Here is a 19,548-nt window from a genome sequence, read left to right on the forward strand (position 1 = left end):
TTTCCACGGAGATGGAAAGATTTAATGTATACTTTTCTATTTAAGCAAAGCAATAACATTAGTGTACAGTCAAGCAGGTGGCAGGCCCTAAATCTTAAGTTAACAGAATATTGTAGTTCATACAAACCTTTGCTTCAAACATGTGTGAATGAAACAAAATCCCACCACAGCTCTCTGTTCAAGAAGAAACAACAGTGTAACATGGTCGACTGGTGAAAGGTCTGGTCCCCTTTAATGATGGTGTTGGGGCCTTGCTTTCTTTGTGCAAGAATAACACTTAGCCTCCATCAACCTTGAACTGCCCCAAAGAAACAACTAAATGTCAAAGAATGCACATCTCAAGAGGAAAATGGCTAACATGTATTTCTCTGTTCGCTGGTGGGTCCTGACGCTTGTAAAGGGCCTGAAGGTAAAACCAGTGTGATTTCAGAAAACACTACACCACACCGCTCCAGTTTGTCCCAGCTAAATAAATATCCCTGACATTCACTGGAGTGGCCTGGAAACCACTAAACCAGGTAAAATGAAAATGAAATATCCGTCTAGAAAAGGTCAAAATTCTCAACTGTGCACTGTCAAAACCTGTGTATCTATTGCAATCAAACTGAAATAGTATTTGAGTCGAATCTTAAAGGTGGAAATTATTTGAAAGAACAAAATATTTTAATAGAAAATTCTTGTTGTACATGTAGGTTAGACCTCTACAAACATGTTCTGAAATGCACGGGATTCTAGTATTAGTTTATCAGTTTATATTCCTGCTATTTTGTCTGTTAATCAATTCCTGCTTCTAATATGGAACTCCAAATTTGCCCCATAACTGCCAACCTCAATGAGCTTCATTTGACTATGGGTGACGTCACACTTCCATAGTCCACTTCTTTATACAGTCTATTCTATGGACAGAATCCTAAATATAAATCGCAAATCTAATACTTGTCAGAAAAATGTATATTACCTTTTTTTTTTTTTTTTTACACGTTTGTTCAGTCAAAATGGATAAAATGGTGAGCAGGCTTATAGCAGATGTAATAGTGCTGTTTTTTGCCCAGAGTCAATAAAAAGGTGACCTCACTGCCCCGTTTGAAATCTGAATCCGAGAATAAATGCTTTATAATGTAAGGATAATGCCTCGTAAAAACACAACAGCTGCTCAGGATGAATGGACTTAAGATGTGGTGGGGTTAAAGTGAGTGAGGGGCAGAGTACACACAGCTACAAAAGTGAACAAACAACTCAATCCAGAAACAAGAGGAACATGAGGAATTGGGACAGCCCTGTTAGTGCAGTGCAGTGTGTGGGGCGAGAGAGGAGGTCTATGGGTGGTACAGACTGAAGCTGTGTGGGTTGTACCATTTGGATAATACATCAAGTACAAAAATCTGAAGTCAAAATGTAAAATTAAAGGTGCATTATGCAACTCTTCTGTATTGAAGTCTGTCACTTACTCATCTCCATGGAGGTGTCATTTATTTATGAGGAATTTTCAATCGTTTGACATAGAATTTTCAATCCAACTTGCGTTTATTTAATTACAAGTGGTTTTACTCAAAGATACCAGGAAAAAACATGCATTCTTACTGTACTGCTTAGTTGCTTGTCTCTAGAGATAGATGAAGTTGTTTAATGCCATACTGTGGGACATTCCTGGCAGACGCGGTGCTACCATGAGGCAAAAGTAGGCGGCCGCCTAGGGTCCCCAAACCTGGAGGGACCCCCAATCTACTGCCCTCAGTGCCACTAATGGTTGAGGCCTCAGAGCAATTAGATTTTCTCTCAATATGACATTAGATGAGAGTATTTTAATTTTAAACAATGATCATAAGAAAAAATAATAATCATATGTAATGGATGTAAACAAAAATATAATTGTACTAGCAACAAAATAAAACTGCTTTTAGTTCTGTTTATCTAGTAGGCTACCAAAGTAATAAGACAAGTTTCAAATCCACCATATTTCAAATAAATAGAGATGTGCATGTCTCAAGAACAATGGGGAAAAACAAGTTCACCTAGAGCCCCCAAATGGTTAACTCAGGCACTGATTCTTGGCAAAGCAATACCATTTCCATTAGGGGTGTAACAGTACACATGGGTATTGTAGGGCTGTAGGCCTTTAGATGTTAAGTTGATTAAGGTAACATCATCAAACCACCTAGAGCTAGGCCATAAAATCATGATCTGAATCGCGATCTGATCCTTGTGACGATCTTCTATTTGAGTAAATATCTTATCTTGATTCCCTAATTTTTGTGAAATAGAGCACTGTGCTCAAAAACAAAAGCCTCTGTCATGCCCTGAGAAAGTGACAGGTGGATTTAGAAGAAGTGAAGAGTAAACTTTCAAAAATTTAAATTGTGATCTGGCTCTCAGAAAATCTAAACTAATTTAATTAAAGCATATGACCCAACCCTAACCATTCTTCTGCAGAAGCCACATTCAGAGCATAACAAATGCCTTTACACACTCATTTTTACTCATGGTCCTGTGTACATATATATTTATTCATTTATTTATTAATCACATTTGCACACCTCTACACACCATTGTTCCAGAGACTAGGTGTGTCAGGTGCTCTTTCTCTCCCCCGTCTCCAGGTGCTGTGTCTGGGGTGCCCTCTGCACCTGCTGCCTGTCCTCACCCTCCCATCGCGGGTTAGATTCCCAGGATGCCTTTGGGCAGCTGCCGACAGACATGAGCCCCTTTTCCCTTGTGTCTTGCTCCTTCGGGTGGGGCTTCGGAGGTCCGGGGGCACGCAGAGCTGTAGGTGGGGGTGCTGGGGGTCAAACAGGGGGGTCGCCGCGGTGATGGCTGGCATGCCTGGAGCCGAGGGTGTTGTACAATTCTACCCGGCGATAATCACTTTCACGTCCCGGAGGTCTGAGCCCATCACGGTGTATGTGGCCTGTGTATGTGCCCTCTGCTTGTGACCTTTGACCCCCGAGCCACGACGGTCCACCTGCCGTACACAAACTTCTGCTTTGCGTGGAGGTAAGGTTTAATGTTTGACCTTGGTTACACTTATGTTTAATCCCCTTCATGAATGCGAGGGTTAGAATATAGGGCTCGCTGAAACAAACCAACTTCTTGTTTCTGAATAGTAAATGGCCACAGTGTTTTCAGAGGAGATGAACTGCCAACGTTTTTACTGATCCAGCTTTGTCACTTCTAATACCAATACCAGTACTATGAGTTCTGCCGATACCCAATATTAACCCAATATTAAAAGTGTAGGAACAGAAAATGGCACTTATTTCCTTAAAACTTAATTAACTTATTACATTCATTTAATAATTTATCCTTCAAATAACTACTGAACAGATTTGAATGAAAAAGTTGAAACATTATGAGACATTCTAGAGCAAAATCAGCCTGTAAATAGTCTTAGACCAGATGAGCTACTGCCACTCCGACTGTTTAGATTAGTGCTCAGTATTCTTGCAAGTATAAAAATGATCTTTCTTGTGTTAGATTTTTTGTAACACTCTAGTTTAGGGACCACATATTAATAGCTAACTAAATGGTAATAGATATTCTAATTAGTAGTGATGTAACAATAAAAGAAATATCGTGAAATTGTAGTCAGAAGTCTTTCAATAATATTGTGGACCATCTCAATATATCAATTTACAAGTCTCTTGGCTTAAATGAAGAGTTATGGTGCAGCAATAACTAAAAAAAAAAGACAGAGGAAACTACACAGACCATGAGCCTTTGCTCCATTTCAGTGTAGACTACAAGAAGAAATAACAGTTCTTAAGCACTTTAAAGGCTTAATTTAAGGCATTTTAAGAGGAAAAAGTAGCATATTCACAGTTTTGTTAACTTCATAAAATATCACAATAAATATTGTACCATGAGATGTATATTGTGAAAATATCGTACAGAGAAATTTGGATATTGTTACATCTCTAATCGTGAGCCTCCCCACCATATCGGGAGTTTTCCCACGACATCGCAATAAATATCATACCATGAGGTTCATACCGTGACGATAATAATCAGTTGTTACTTAGCTATTTGTTGGTATTAAGTAAACACTTATTAATGCTTCTTAAGATTTCAATGAATGCACAAAACATCTATTGTTATATCCACTACTTTAATGGGAATAAAATACTTACTGGGTTAGTACTCACAAAATACAGCCTTAGACAAAAATTCTGTTAAAGTAATTTATAAATACTCACAAAGATGTAATTAAGCACTTATTATAAATTTGACTATTAACTAACTATTAATATGTAGTCCATAATCTAAAGTGTTATAGATTTTTTTAATATAAGAAAAACGTTGGGATCATCAAAACAATTATCTACAAATTTTTTTGTGTAAAATGTATTTTAGTCCATTTATAATCATCTTTGTAACCCTTAAAACTAGTTTGTGGGGGTGTGCAAAAATACTGAAATATCGATATATTGGATTGTTTAATTTGATGATACAGTATCGATATCGGGGGCTGCTGTATCGATATATCGCCAAGAGTATTTTTTTGGTATATTTTACTTAATTATTTTGTTACAGCGCTACAGTTTTGTTGCTTGTTTAGAAGAAGGAAACTTGTTTGACATTTTCACAGTTTTGATGATTAAACTGGGTGTGTTTCATATGAACTTTACACAAGAAGTGGTTTAACAAAGTCTTTTAGTATCACCGCCATTATTTAGCCTTTATTTTTTACTGAACGGTATTGAATCAATTTGAAATATACCGTATCGAATCGAAAGCTCACTGTACCGAGATATGTATTGTATTGTGGCCTAGGTATTGAGATATGTATTTCACTGGTAACTGCTTAATGGTATCCAGCCCTACTTGTTTTGCAGATTACAGAAGACAAGTTTCTATTTCTTTTTTAGAGATTTTCAGTTTCTTTGAGGTAATTTTATAAGGTTTGATAATATAATAAAATTGTCCATATCTCCAAAACAGCAATAGCGCAATTGTACAATTACTACTTGGAACAAATAAAGTATGCTTTTACCCTGCTCTTGTACTTCCAGCGTTGCACCTTGTGTTTTGTGCGTGGGCACAGGCAGGTCCAGGAGCAGGTGGAGCCTGTGGAGCTGCTCTATTTAAAACAGTGGATCATGTCATTCATGTTTTGTGTCCATGTTTGGCCCAAGGTTAAGAGCCAAGGCCGTATGTATGTGAGGTTTACATACTGCCCCATAAACACACTCACCCATGATCGCTAATAGACCTGCCATCAGCGCACACCCAAACATGGAGATATGGGTCAAATGTACTACTAAAGTACTTCTACTACAGCCAGCTACTAATATTAAAGCTCAAGCATTAAAATACATTTGCTAATTATATGTTTGTTCCAAAGTAAAATACAACATTATACCAGCCATTTTACAAATTTTTATTCCATAGAGCTGAAAACATACTATTGAACTACTCTAATATGATCTTTTTTTTTTCTTTTTTTTTTTTAAATGTTTAACTTATTTGACCAGTGAATAAATGGATTTTCTACTGTCAATTGTAAAAGGGCTGTTCAAAAATGTTATATCCCCCACCATAAAAAAGGTGTGGTGTGTGATGAAAATACTAATAACTATTAACTTTTCAATAAATTAAACCTCATTGTAAGATTTTAGTTAATACACTGTGACCACTCCCATTCACATCATTTAATGTTATAATTTCCAAACCACAGGCGTTGCTATTTTTATACAACTCAAAGCAGAAATTTGGCTTCATATTTGCTAAACACTGACACTCCATCCGCCTATTTGTAACCGCCCAGTTAAATCCATGTACTTATATTCTAAATGACTATTTGCAGCTACAACAGACGATCATATAGACATTATTTTTTCTAAAGTGCGGGCCACACATGTCCTCTGAGTTAAACTGGTCTCTTATGTTTTATGAAGCATATTAACCTGGGATGTAACTGAACCTTAGACCGTAGACTTTAAGCAGTGTTTTGGTCTAGACAGGTGAAAGCTGCTCCCGCCGTAACAATAGACATGTTTAAATATAATAGGCCTCTGTACTTAACACGGTTTAGGTCTGACCCCGTGTTCACGCCGAGCTCCGTTTCACCAACAAAAGGTTCAGAGTGATTATTCAATTACAGCTGAAAATCAGGAGTGAAAGGTGACACTGGTGAACGGGTCTGCGGGCTGAGGAGTGCTTTCCTGTTTAACAAAAGGCGACAAAGTACTACAGCGAGAATACAGCCTCGAGCACAGAGTGAATGAGCCGTTACGCATGTGGGACTAAGCAGAAGAATGAAAGTGCGTGTAAAAAAGTAACAGCTAAATTAAATCATTTTTGGAAAATACTATGAGACCTGTTTTATTACTTGCAATGAATTAATTACAGTCATATTTAGTGCGTTATGTTTTTTAATTGCGTTAATCTCATTTTTAATCTCTAATTTTACTGTTTCTGTACGCGAGTTCCCCTATTATAAAATCTGTTTTTATGTGTTGTTGGAACACAGTCCTGCACTGTGCAGTCCTGCTCTGCTCACTCCTGCAAAGAATTGTAGCCTAATTTTCATTCCCGTTCTCGCCGCATCTGCGATAAACCTGCACACGTCTGATCTCTGAAAACATCGCGACACAGACACAGAACAGACTCATCTTCACCATCAACATCCTCTGTCACAGAAAGAACATCTATATTCTACTGAGTCCTGTCCTTTAGTAGAAGCTGAACCGCTTCGCTTCACTTTTCTTTGCTTAGTTTATGCAAATGAGCCGTGTGGTTTTAAGTTTCGTTTCTGTAAGACTTGCACAAATCTGCATTAAACACATTATAATGTCAAACAGGCTGATGTGGCTCTAGAGTGGTTATGGTTTATATGTTGTAAAGCTGAGTTTATTTATGCAGATTAGTAACAGTAATAATGATGATACTTACATAAAAACGTTAATGATAGTATGAAAATAATGTAATAATGAATTCAAATGAAAATACCTCAAATTGAAGGCTTTTTTCAGCAATTTTTACATGAGATTAAAAAAGAGATTAATTTGATTAATTAATTACAGATCATAATTAATTAATCTCTCAATTTTTTTAATCGTTTGACAGCACTATTTATTACTGCCATTTATATTTCAATTTATTATAATCATTGATTTTTTTTTTTTACTCTTTGTCATTAAAATTTATTGTCATGTGTGAGCTACTTTGTCCAAATGGATCAATACAGTTTGTTTCTGTCTAAGTCTAAGGCTCTCAGTTCCTGAAATTGGCTTCACTAATGGCAGATTTACACTCAATACTGGATTAATTTGGCTTTAAAGTTTTATTTTTTAATTGAAAATAAATGAAAAGGGTTCTCATCTTAATTGTATGAACTCAAACATGACTTTTAATCAGTGACATTTGACTCACAAAGTTATTACTGGATATAAATATTGGATCGTGATTAGATTTTAAATTTGATTAATTGTCGTAATTGTATTTACACAAATAAATGAGGTGTTTTAGCAAAAGACAATATGAGAATCATTTATTCCAGTGTTTCCTACGGGTTTATGATGAGACTTTGGTGGCACAGGTAATCCTTATCTGAAAAATTGTACACATTATTTTACATCATTTTACAACATAATTTTAATAGGAAAATATGTTACTTATTGCCTGTACTAATACAAAGGAAAGTTTTTTGATACCAGTTGCAAAGTTTGGGTTATGGGCGCCCACCGTAGTCTCCTCTGTTAATGGGAAACGTTGATATTCTGAACCTCTTCACTGTGATTTCAATGCAAATATATAATTTTGATTCGAGTCTTTTAGCAGAATAACATTATAATGCATACTTATAACTTACACTGCGCTCATATAAATGCCACGATCTGACAGCGGCTCTCAGCTCTGGGTGTGAATCGACTCTGTGGTTCTTGATGGAAATTCCCAAAACAAACCAGACAAGTTTAAATGTGGGAAAAGCTGAAGCTGTAATGACACAAAAATATGAGAACTCGAGACGTGTTGAGAATGTTCCAATGGGAGAAAGGTCACTGACACATACTGCATACATACTATTCAACTATAAAAAGACAGACTTATACACTGATATTTCCAATGAATTATACTAAAAAGTCAGATTTATGTATGTATTTGTATTCATTTATGCATTTATTTATTTTATTTATTTATGTACTTACCATTTAGCTACGAAAGTTCCATTGTTAAGAATGTTCCAATGGGAGAAAGGTCACTTATTCAGGCTATACACACACTAGAGCCTATCCAGCAATAAAAAATACAGATTTACATATTATTATTTCCAATGAATTATATATAAAAATTGTTAAATGTATTTATTTGAATGTATTTATTTATTTAACTTTTTTAACCATGAAAGTCCCGTTGAGATGACTAATTTCTTAAAAGATGAAATAAAAGGAGTCCTGGTCAACACAGCAGCACAGGTCAGTCAAAACATGAACATACATTTATAAAATCACTAGAATGTGATAACTTAAAACAGTTACAAACCATACACCTATTTTCCAAACCTTTAAGCATTCATTTAAATTGACATATTGATCTATTATTCTTTCTTTGTTTATTTGCCCACACAAGTAATAAGAATACAGGTCCACAGATCTATGCACAAGGAAGTATCAAAGAAAATATCTGGACCTTGGCTGGTTGACATTTATATACAGGACCGGCCAAAAATCTAATTGTAATAACATGTATTTTGTACTCACTTAAGGTAAAAAGAAAAAAAAAATCTAAATCTAAAATATGCTTTTGCTTTGCCAGGAATGTTCCACAGTATGGTATTAACACATCTATTTTCACGGCAGACAAGACACCATGTCAACAAGCCAAGTTACTAGGGATGTAACAATATCCAAATCTCATGGTACAATATTTTCACAATATACATCTCACGGTACGATTTTTGTTGTGATATTTTGTGGAGCTAACAAAATTGTGATATACTTTTTCCACTTAAAATGCCTTGACAAGACTTAATCCAAAAACTAAGATTTAAAAGTGCTTGGAACTCTTATTTCTTCATGTACACAGCAAAAAGTGGAGAGTTAAAATTGACTCTCACAGAATCAATTTTAACATTTTCTCAGAATTTATATGAGTCCAACCTGTTCTAGAGTTAATTTAACATTTTTGGAAATGTTAATTAAGTAACACTGGACCAAAGTTCCTGTTTAACCCTGAAATCCAGAGTTATATTCACGTTTTGAGAGTAAACAGATAACACTTTGTAGAGTTATCCTGATTTAGCTAAACAACACACAGAGGTAGGGCTGGGCGATATGGATCAAAAAATATATCTCGATATATTTAGCTTTATCTCGATATACGATATATATCTCAATATATGTTCAAGAAAAAATAACCCCCTAAAACTGAAAACTGCAAAAACAAATCTGCCAAATTCCACAAGGTCCTTTTTTTTTCAATTGAAGTGTAAGAGGTCGGCAGTTCATATAGAACATTTAAGATAGTTAAAAACCCTAATTACATAAATAATAATTTAACTGTAAAATAGAAGAAATAATACATATTTCCTTCTTTTCATTCATAAATAAGACAACTCAACACAAGCTCATCTTTGCATTAACACTGTTATCCAAACCAGAACCAGAACCATGAGCTCATTTAGCAGAAGAAGCTCAGGATGTTCCTTATTTTAATAGATCCATGTTATTATCCAGCAGTAAGGAGCTCTGAGGTTTAATCCCACAATTCACTGCAGATCAAACCCAACGTTTCCAAACACTATTGTACAAGTGACACTGCAACAGATTATTAATTAAAATATTCTGAATAAATAAACTTTACATTGCTAAACTTTACAATATATAAAGCATAACGACTATAGAGCCACATCAGCCTGTTAATAATGTGTTTAATACAGTTTTGCGCACGTGTGTTTACATTTTACAGAAAAGAAACTTAAGCGCATATATTAAAATATCGATATATCGCCCACCCCTACACAAAGGTGTTTTATTTTATTTTATTTTAGTTCATATAAGATGAAATTATGTACAAAATTGGTTCAAACTGGTCTTCTCTCACAAGAGTTTGAAGTAGTGAATGGGAGGAGCCAAATTAACACTAAAAGAAGCTGAATTAACACTAGAGGAAGTTGAATTAACATCAACCACATCAACTCTGACAAATAACCCCAACTCGAACCCCCATTTAACTTTCAAATAGTTCAAATAACACTTTTGGTGTTAAAAACAACTCTGAAATATTTTACTCTAAAATTTTAACCCTCCAGTTTTTGCTGTGTAGTTTGCACCAACATGGAGTAAAGGATCATGGTCTATGTAGTTCCCTCTGTTTTTTTAGCTATTGCTGCACCATAACTCTTCATTTAAGCAAAGAATCTTGTAATTCGATATATTGTGAAGGTCCATGATACTATTGAGAGACTTTTGACAATATGATATCATGATATTTTGGTTATTGTTACATCCTGACGAGTTACAGGTCAGATCTGTGGAGACTAGGACTGTCACGATAATTACTATATTGACATATTGTTTAATGTATGAAAGCTAGAATATTTTGGGGCTCTTTGTAAAAATGGGGAGATTTGGGGTATTTTTGTTGTAATATGATAAGATTTGAGCTGTAGAGGGTTGAAAAAGTAAAAGTTTATTTCTGAACTTTTGTTACGCCAAAAATATTCTTAATTTTCATGATCGAATTAGATTTCCAGTTTTAACAAGCACCGGTTTAAGACACAAAAACACCTCTGTAAGACCATTTACCTAACAAGCTCGCTCCAAAACACCCCTCTCTTTCTCTCTTTAGCCTCTAACCAAACAACAAGTGCATATGTTCTGTCCTGAAGGTGCTCTCCTACAGCGAGAGACCATGCTGTTATAACACTTATTTATTCCTCTGCTCCATTCAACAGGCTCTTGTGTTTTTAAATGGAGACTGAAACCGGGACTAAAGTTTTTCTGGAAGGGCTGTCCAAATTCCAGGGAATCTTGGCAGCTGGTGTGGACGGATGGGACCCTCGTGGATTTAAAACCTCCACAAAAGATGAATAGGTGATGGGGAAGCGAGAAGGTTCACACAAGTAGGGCAGAGGTGGAGCAGCTCAAGAGTTACGCTGTAAAAAGGAGCTGTGTTTAATGTGTTAGATGGTGAAATACTGAGATTATTGTGAGAGATTTGGTTGGAGAAACTGAAACAGGACAACCTCACCGAAGCACTGAAAGAACTGGGGTTACGTTAAATTAAAAGTACATGAAACTGACTGCTTTTAGCCATCTTATAATGTTGTTACCTCATTAAAAACATACATGGAGTTGTGTTTTGTTTCATTCACACATGTTTGAGTGTTATTAGTCTGTCTAAACCTCCAAAACTCAAAATTCTCTGCTCCATCTTGTGATCAGTTTCAAGTTAACATATACTTTGTGATTGGTGATTCCAGGGCTAAATGACTCTTGTGAAGGTGTATGGAGTTTAAAAACACAGTGGAGCACTTCTTGTATTACCACATGACATCACAAAGTGGAACAGTGTTTTTTGTTTGAGAAAACTTAGGGCCTGTTTACACAAGAATGCTTGCAGGTAAAATCGACAAAATATTTTATCGGACGTGCCTTTCGTTTAGACGGTGACAACGTTTTTGGGGCTTAAAAACGCAAAAATCTGAAACCACCCTCCAGAGTGGAAAAGTTGAATACACTCTGCTGTAGTGTTTCCGTCTACACTGCCCAACACGGAAAACTCTGGTCAGATCTGCTCAGGTCGCGTACACGTTTACGTCACAGTACACAGAAACAAACATGTTGGATGGCTTGCATACCCAATCGAATTCCACACACTTCTGCGTCACCGTATGCATGCAGATTTCCTCCCGAAAATGCTTAAACGCGGAGTAAAAAGTGAAGACGCGACGCTACTATTGTGTCTTCTGTTCAGACCGTCATCATAAAAAACTAGCGTCAGCCTAAATACGCTGGGTTTGTGTGTTAAACATGTGTGAATGAAACAAAACACAACTCTGGGTGTGTTTTTAATGAAGAAACATTATACTATAGATCAAAAAATAGCGCAATATAAGCCCTTGAAGAGTTTTACCTCACTTTTATTTACTTTACTTTATTGGCAGAATGATATAAGGTTTTACGTATTCACATGCTGTAGTGTCCATCCGATCTGACGTTGACCTCGGTATCAGCCACTGACCCACACTATCTCTTCCCCTCGCTCATTTCGGGGTATCCTCCTCTGTTTTGTTACTCTTACGATCCATGCGGGCACCGTGCATTTTCATTCACACACCTTCTACCCTCATAATAGTTCTGAAGCACGATATATCTCTGCAAGGAAATATAACGATAAACGATAAAATTGAAACTACGGTCCCGGCAAACCTTTTTTCAAATAGACAGTAACATCTGAGCTGCAACAAATAAATAACTGAAAGTACCATTAATTGACAATAGAAGTTATAATTATTTAACCTTCTGCAGCTCACATCTTATCGTATGTAACTAAAACAGCAAAAAAATACCCATTACTGTAAATAAAATGTACACACGATAAATACTGAGTCCAAACATAGCCTATATAATACTGTTCCAGCTTTTCTATATGGAACGGTAAGTAAGTACAGTAAATATCATGGCTCAAAAATAGAGAACACGGCAACATACACGCGCAGCTCTGAATCCTGAGTAAATCTTGGGCCAGGGAGGATCTAAACTTTAATTTTTTTGTCATAACCTGCCTGTATGAATTATGATTTTTTTTCTACCTTTCTTTTATTACCAGCTACTTTGTAATTACGTTGCCCATTATCGTCGTAGGGTTTTCGATGGCCACACATGTCACCTGTGTTAAACTCCTCTCCTCTGTTTTATGAAGTGTAATTAAGCACGATGACCTCCATGTTTTTGAAGGTAAACCAGAGCAGCGAGAGGACACCCACCCAGACACAGGGAGAACACGCAAACTCCACAAAGACTATCCACACCAGAGATAAGACCCTGGACTTTCTCACTGCGAGTTATACGTTGTTACCATGCCAAGGAGCTCAGTCAAAGAGAGACTAACATTTGTAAATCCTAGATAGAACTTAACTTAAACTTTTGATTAGTCTGTCATGAAAACAAATCTTGAATCATCATGTATTACTACAAAAAATATTTCAATAAACAATAATACTAGGGATGTAACAATAACCAAAATATTGTGATATCGTATCATCAAAAGTCTCTGAATAATATCGTGGACCATCACAATCACAAGTCTCTTTGTTTAAATTCATTGTTATGGTGCAACAACAACTAAAAAAACAGAGGGAACTACATGGACCATGATCCTTTGCTCTGTTCTGATGCCAACTACAAGAAGAAATAACAGTTTTAAGCACTTTTAAGTCTTAGGTTTTTGGATTAAGTCTTGTCAAGGCATTTTAAGAGGAAAAAGTAGCATATTCACAATTTTCTTAGCCTCCACAAAATATTGCAATAAATATCATACTGTGAGATCCCTAAATAATACTGAAACTCCTTTTTTTAAAACAATGAAGCAGAATAATTCCAGTAAACCAATTTTTAAATAGACAGTGTCATTAAAAATCCAGAGCTACAACAAATGAACAGCAAAATGAACCAACAATTCACAAAACAAGATATTTATTCAACCGTCCACAGCTCAAATCTAACATTTCTTACATAAAAATGGCAAAAATCTCACCACATTTGCAAAGAAACTGTACATGATAAATACTGCGCACAAAAATATACAGGCCCAGCTTTCATATATTGACCAAGTGGATATACTTGTAGTAATTATCATAGGCCTAGTTTTTGCGTAATACCCTAAGCCTGAGCTACATACAAATAGTTGACAATTACACGCATAATTTGACATTCTGATGGTTTCTGGATGCTTTAGAAGGGCCTTGATTCTGGATAAACCTTGCTCAGACTTATTTTATTTAACCTGGTTATGCTTTGCTAATATTTGTTTTAGTTTGGACTCCTGGATTACATCAATTTTACAGTTCAGGTCTGGTTAAGAAAGTAGATCCAAACAGCCTTAATAAGATTACCGCAAATGCTATTTAACACAGCTATTCTCATTCACTCCTTTAAATTATCCAAGCGGTTCTGCAGTGAAACTTTAGCTCAATCAAAAGTTGAATTATATCTTTGCTAACACTCAGGTAACCTTTCATTACAGCCCCAATCCTTCTTCATAAGAGAGCTGCACTGTCGGCAATGGCCCATTACCCAGAGGAGCGGAGAGAGCCACACTCATTATTCCCACTCGGGACGGGCCCAGCACTTAGCCTGACTCAACAGATCCATCATGAGGAGACCTGAGCGCAGAAAGGCTGCTCCTACAGACACATCAAGACATCCACAGACAGACCGGTGTTTATGGAGGATTTCAAACAGATTTAAGGTTTAGTTTAAATAAGCAGAGTGGTGGAGATAGAGGAGGAGCAAGAGCAGGACTTGAATGTTTGAAAGTAAAAATACTGCCAGCGTTTTTATGAAGTGCAAGTAAAAAAAAAAAAAAAACGACTTTCAGTACTTGTTACTCTGAAATTGAGTGAGCAAAGTCAAATGTTTGAATGTAAAAATATTGCCAACATTTTCAGTAAGTACAAGTAAACAATCGTCTTTGAGCACGTGTTACTTTGAAATTGAGTGAGCAAAGTTAAGTGTTTGAAAGTAAAAATACTGCCAACAATTTCAGTAAGTACATGTACAAAAAAAATTACTCTGAGTATGTTCAAAATTGAGTAAGAAAAGTAAAACGTTTGAAAGTAGAAATCCCCTGCCAACGTTTTTTGTAAGTGCAACTAAAAAATAACAACTCTGAGTACTTGTTACTTCAAAATTGAGTAAGCAAACTAAAAAATCTGAATGTAAAAATACTGCCAACATTTTCAGTAAGTACAAGTAGAAAAAATGACTTTGAGTACTTGTTACTTTGAAACTGAGTGAGCAAAGTTAAGTGTTTGAAAGTAAAACTACAGACAACGTTTTTTCTAAGTACAAGTAAAAAAAAACTACCTTGAGTACAGGTTACTTTGAAATGGAGTAAGCAAAGTCAAATGTTTGAAAGTAAAAAATTACAGTAAGTTGTAAAAAAAAAAAACTTTGAGTATGTTCAAAATTGAGTAAGCAAAGTCAAATGTTTGAAAGTAGCATCCTGCCAACATTTTTTGTAAGTGCAACTAAAAAAAACTACTCTGAGTACTTGTTACTTCAAAATTGAGTAAGCAAAGTCAAATGTTTGAATGTAAAAATACTGCCAACATTTTCATTAAGTACAAGTAAACAATCGTCTTTGAGTACTTGTTACTTTGAAATTCAGGGAGCAAAGTCAAAAGCATGAATTTAAAAATAGTGGCAACATTTTCAGTAAGTACAAGTAAAAAAATGACTTTGAGTACTTGTTACTTTGTAATTGAGTGAGCAAAGTCAGAAGTATGAATGTGAAAATATTGCCAACATTTTCAGTAAGTAAGAGTAAAAAAAAACAACTCTGAGTACTTGTTGCTTCAAAATTGAGCAAAGTTAAATGTTTGAAAGTAGAAATACTGCCAACATTTTTATGAAGTGCAAGTAAAAAAAAAATACTTTGAATACTTGTTACCTCGAAACTGAGTGAGCAAAGTCAAAAGTATGAATGTTAAAATGCTGCCACTGTTTTCAGTAAGTACAAATAAAAAAATACTTTGAGTACTTGTTACCTCGAAACTGAGTGAGCAAAGTCAAAAGTATGAATGTTAAAATGCTGCCACTGTTTTCAGTAAGTACAAATAAAAAAAGACTTTGAGTACTTGTTACTTTGAAACTGAGTAAGTTAGTGTTTGAAAGCAGAAATACTGCCAATATTTTTGGAAGTACAAGTAAAAAATACAACATTGAGCTTGATTCGATAAACAGTTTAAAGCTGAATTAATTTGTTTCAGTTGTGCACTGGTACACTCAGTAATAAATTACTTTAAATGTACTTACAATTACATGGTCAGATTGTCGATCAATTACAAACACAAGTACGAGTGCATGTTTTAAAATGTACAAAATTACAGTAACATGAGTATTTTGTAAGTTATTTTCAACCCCTGATATACATTTTGACATCTAACATTGCTCATTAATAGTAAGAAATTGAAAACTTTGTCAACTTCTGTAATTTGCATTCCAAAAAACTATGAGAAAATATGAGAGAAGCTGCACAGTTTGAGTCGTTCCACACATTATAATGAGCTTTCTTATGAGTTATACATTTTGTCTGACTGTACTGCAAGGTTCTTTATTAAAACTCACAGACTGCAAATACTTCTATTGTTTTCACTGGAACCTTTTCTCTCCCATGAGTAATAAAGAAATTAATTACAAGCCTATTTAAAACAAAAGGCGCTCATTTATTTCGTTCATTTATTTTCCGAAATGGCGGCTTTAGCTTCTAGCCTTTCTCGACCTATATCAAAGCTGTATTGGTCAATATTAATCAAGCCAATGAACTTTACCGATCAATTCATCATTTATAATCTGCAATCACAGGCTTTAAATAGACCCTCTTTTCCCAGTCTGTTTTGTATCTTAATCCTCATTTTTACTTCAACAAAAACAACTTGAGATTCACTCAACCCTGAAACGATCGTCAGATATGGTCTAATACAAGCAGGTCTAATACAGAGCCATAAATCAGCAGGGTAAACTCTCCAAAACGGCAGTAATTAGCTCCAACTATGAAAACTCAGATGTTAAAACAAGATCTGAGACTTATCTTCGTGTGTGATTAAGTGTCTGGCTAAATAAAAGCTACACAAACATTATCAATCACGGCGAGGACAGTTAAAGGAGTATTACAGTGACAAATGGCCATGAGGGAAAACACACACGCATAAATAAAACGAACTGTTACTGGAAAATGATGACTGGGCTAATACGCACTCACACAAAAAAATATTATTGTAGTTTTGATTACGAGAATCGCCCCACTGCTTCTACTTCCACCGGTGGGGTTCTGCCAGCTGCTCGTCTCCATGGAGATGTTATTATTGCTTGGCCTGGAACGTTCCGCAGTATGGCTTTAAACTTATATCTGTCATATTTATTTATTAAGGTGAAATTACAGCAAAGCAAAGATAAATAAGATTAAGCTGGCGTATAATGATGCTCTCGGAATACTGCTAAAGACTGGGAAAGTGCTAGTGCTTTGTTTATGACTGCAAATATTCCCACGTTCTAGGCTCTAATGTAGAACCTCATGTATAAATTTATGTGTACGTTAATAAATTAATCAAGGAAAGGATTTATAACGTGCTTGACTGATATTAAGAAAAGGGACACCCAATATTACTCTGACATCTGCAAATGTTTAAAGATTTTATTTTGTATTTTAATTCTACCGGACCTTACATCACTGTAGGTTTTTTTATGTGTGTTTTTTTTGTGTGTGTGTGTATATGTGTGTGTGTGTGTGTGTGTGTATACTGGTGTATTGTAGTGTATTGTGGGTGTGTATCCTTCTATGTACAGTCTGGACCCTGAGTTTGTCATTAAAGTTATATATATATTCAGTACAAGTGTTTTTAGAGCGTACAGGTCCTACATTATGCAAAATTGATTCTTGTGATCTTTAGTCATATTATAATGCTGTTTTCTCCTCAGAAATGATGTGTTTTATTCACACATGTTTGAGTAAAAGTTTATTGTTATTGGTCAAAGCTCAAAATGCTCTGTTCCATCTTGTGATGTCAGGAATCAATGGTTTTCAAGTTGACAGCTACTTTTTACCTTTAGTTCAGTACAGATTGACAATTCCAGGGCTGAAAACTCAACTCCGTGAATGTTTTTGATGAGAAAACGACATTATAACATCAGAAAATCAGTGTAATATGGGTTCTTTAATAACATACTTTCTAACCGTGAGCACTGATTTGACCTGTTGCATGGCCTGCTGTACTGTGGAACATTCCTGGCAAAGCAACAACATTTCACTGGAGATGCTGGCAAATACACGAAGTCTTAAACAGGTGGAAAGTACTAGAAAAGCTATATATTGCATCATTAAATAAAGGACTTGCATTAGTATGACTTGGTTAATACTAGATTACATCACTGTACCTATCTGGGAGAAATTTCTACCACTTCAGCTCCAAGATCAAACTGCACTTTTACTCATTTACTTACATCTACCTTACATTCCCCGTTCAACATTCTTATAATCTAAAAAAATAAATAAATGAACAATGCAAGATTAAGCCAATAAACACAGTGATACGTCTGTGCGTAATTGTGCGTAAAAGCGCCAAATCAGATGAACGAGCCTCACCTGTACCACTCCAGCCCGTTGCCATAGTTACGGTCGAAAAAGTGCGGCTCCGACCCCACGGCTCTGATGTCCGGGTGCACGCGCAGAAACTCCAGCAAAGCCCGGGTCCCTCCTTTCTTCACCCCGATGATGAGCGCTTGGGGCAGCTTCTTACTCCCCTCCCCGAGCGGACTGAGTTTACCTGCGAACCTCGGCGACACTTTCCGGGCTGAAACTAAATCTCTAGCAGGTGAATTGGAAAATACAAGCCCATTTTCAACTTGTTCTATCTCTGGATGAGTTGGTTCAAGCCGTTTAGTCCTCGGTGCGTTGTACTCCGACGGAAGTTCGGCGTTTCCCCGGGAAAGAGAGGCTGGTGCCGGGGTGATGGTGCTGACGCGGTCCGTGAGGCAGTGAAGGAGGAGAAGGGAGGAGAGGAGCGAGAAAAGCATGACCGATGCCCGCCTGGAGATGCCTCGGGTCGGGGTGTCCAGTGTGGTGAAGCGGCCAAACGCCATAGAGTCCCGGTGGTCAAAGCCATGCTAGCTAAAACACATTATATAAAGTGGTAAAGAAAACTACAGTCAATATCCACAGTGGAGCATGATGGAAAAGTCGCTAAAATTAAAAAAGTTACGCGTAAAAACCTGAATAACGAACAAAAAACTAACGAAATCCAATTTGTAATATGCAAATATGTGATCGATTTCTGCACCAAAACGAAGCTGTCATGTCCCGTTTGTTTGCAGGATGCCCGAGCACCGCAGACGCTCCATCTACACGTGTTCGGAGTTGTAAACTTGTCAGACGCGGCAGGTCGGATGATGGACAGCCCCGAGGACCAATCAGAGCGCGGGATTTAGATGCTATGAAAATTCAGCCAATGAAATGTCAGGTGGGTGAGACTCTCAGTGACAGACAGAAACTGAATAAGCTTATTATGGACTTGAAAAACTGTATTCTGAAACTGTATTGTGATACAGTAATTTTTTATTTTGGTTTTGACATTACTATGTTTATAACTGGACTAGAATTAACAGATCAATTGCACATTTTATCCATACAGAACTAACCTTTGAAGCCAAATATGACTGATACTGTATTGTATCATTTAATTTTATTGTTTTGTCTTTTTTACAATATGAAGGGAGGAAATTAAGGAAGGAGGAAGTTGTTTTGATATGCCGATAGATGTAAAGTATAGATGTTTTGGTAATTTGGCTAAATGCTAGAGCCTATAGGGGTGCAATGGTACAAAATCACAGT

At 36.1% G+C, this 19,548-nt stretch overlaps 1 protein-coding gene across 1 annotated transcript in view; it reads right to left on the bottom strand.

The window, feature by feature from the left end:
* Positions 1-18,890, bottom strand: part of LOC110154334 (heparan sulfate glucosamine 3-O-sulfotransferase 3A1-like) — a 66,828-nt gene extending 47,938 nt beyond the window's left edge. The window contains exon 1 of the mRNA XM_020918326.2: positions 18,304-18,890. Coding sequence (XP_020773985.1) covers positions 18,304-18,800 — 497 coding nt within the window. The 5' untranslated portion in view covers positions 18,801-18,890. The remainder of the gene's footprint in view (positions 1-18,303) is intronic.
* Between the last annotated feature and the right edge of the window lie 658 nt (positions 18,891-19,548).

This window comes from Boleophthalmus pectinirostris, unplaced genomic scaffold (assembly GCF_026225935.1).
Source record: "Boleophthalmus pectinirostris isolate CB_2022bp ecotype Guang Dong unplaced genomic scaffold, ASM2622593v1 HiC_scaffold_14, whole genome shotgun sequence".
NCBI lineage: Eukaryota > Metazoa > Chordata > Actinopteri > Gobiiformes > Gobiidae > Boleophthalmus > Boleophthalmus pectinirostris.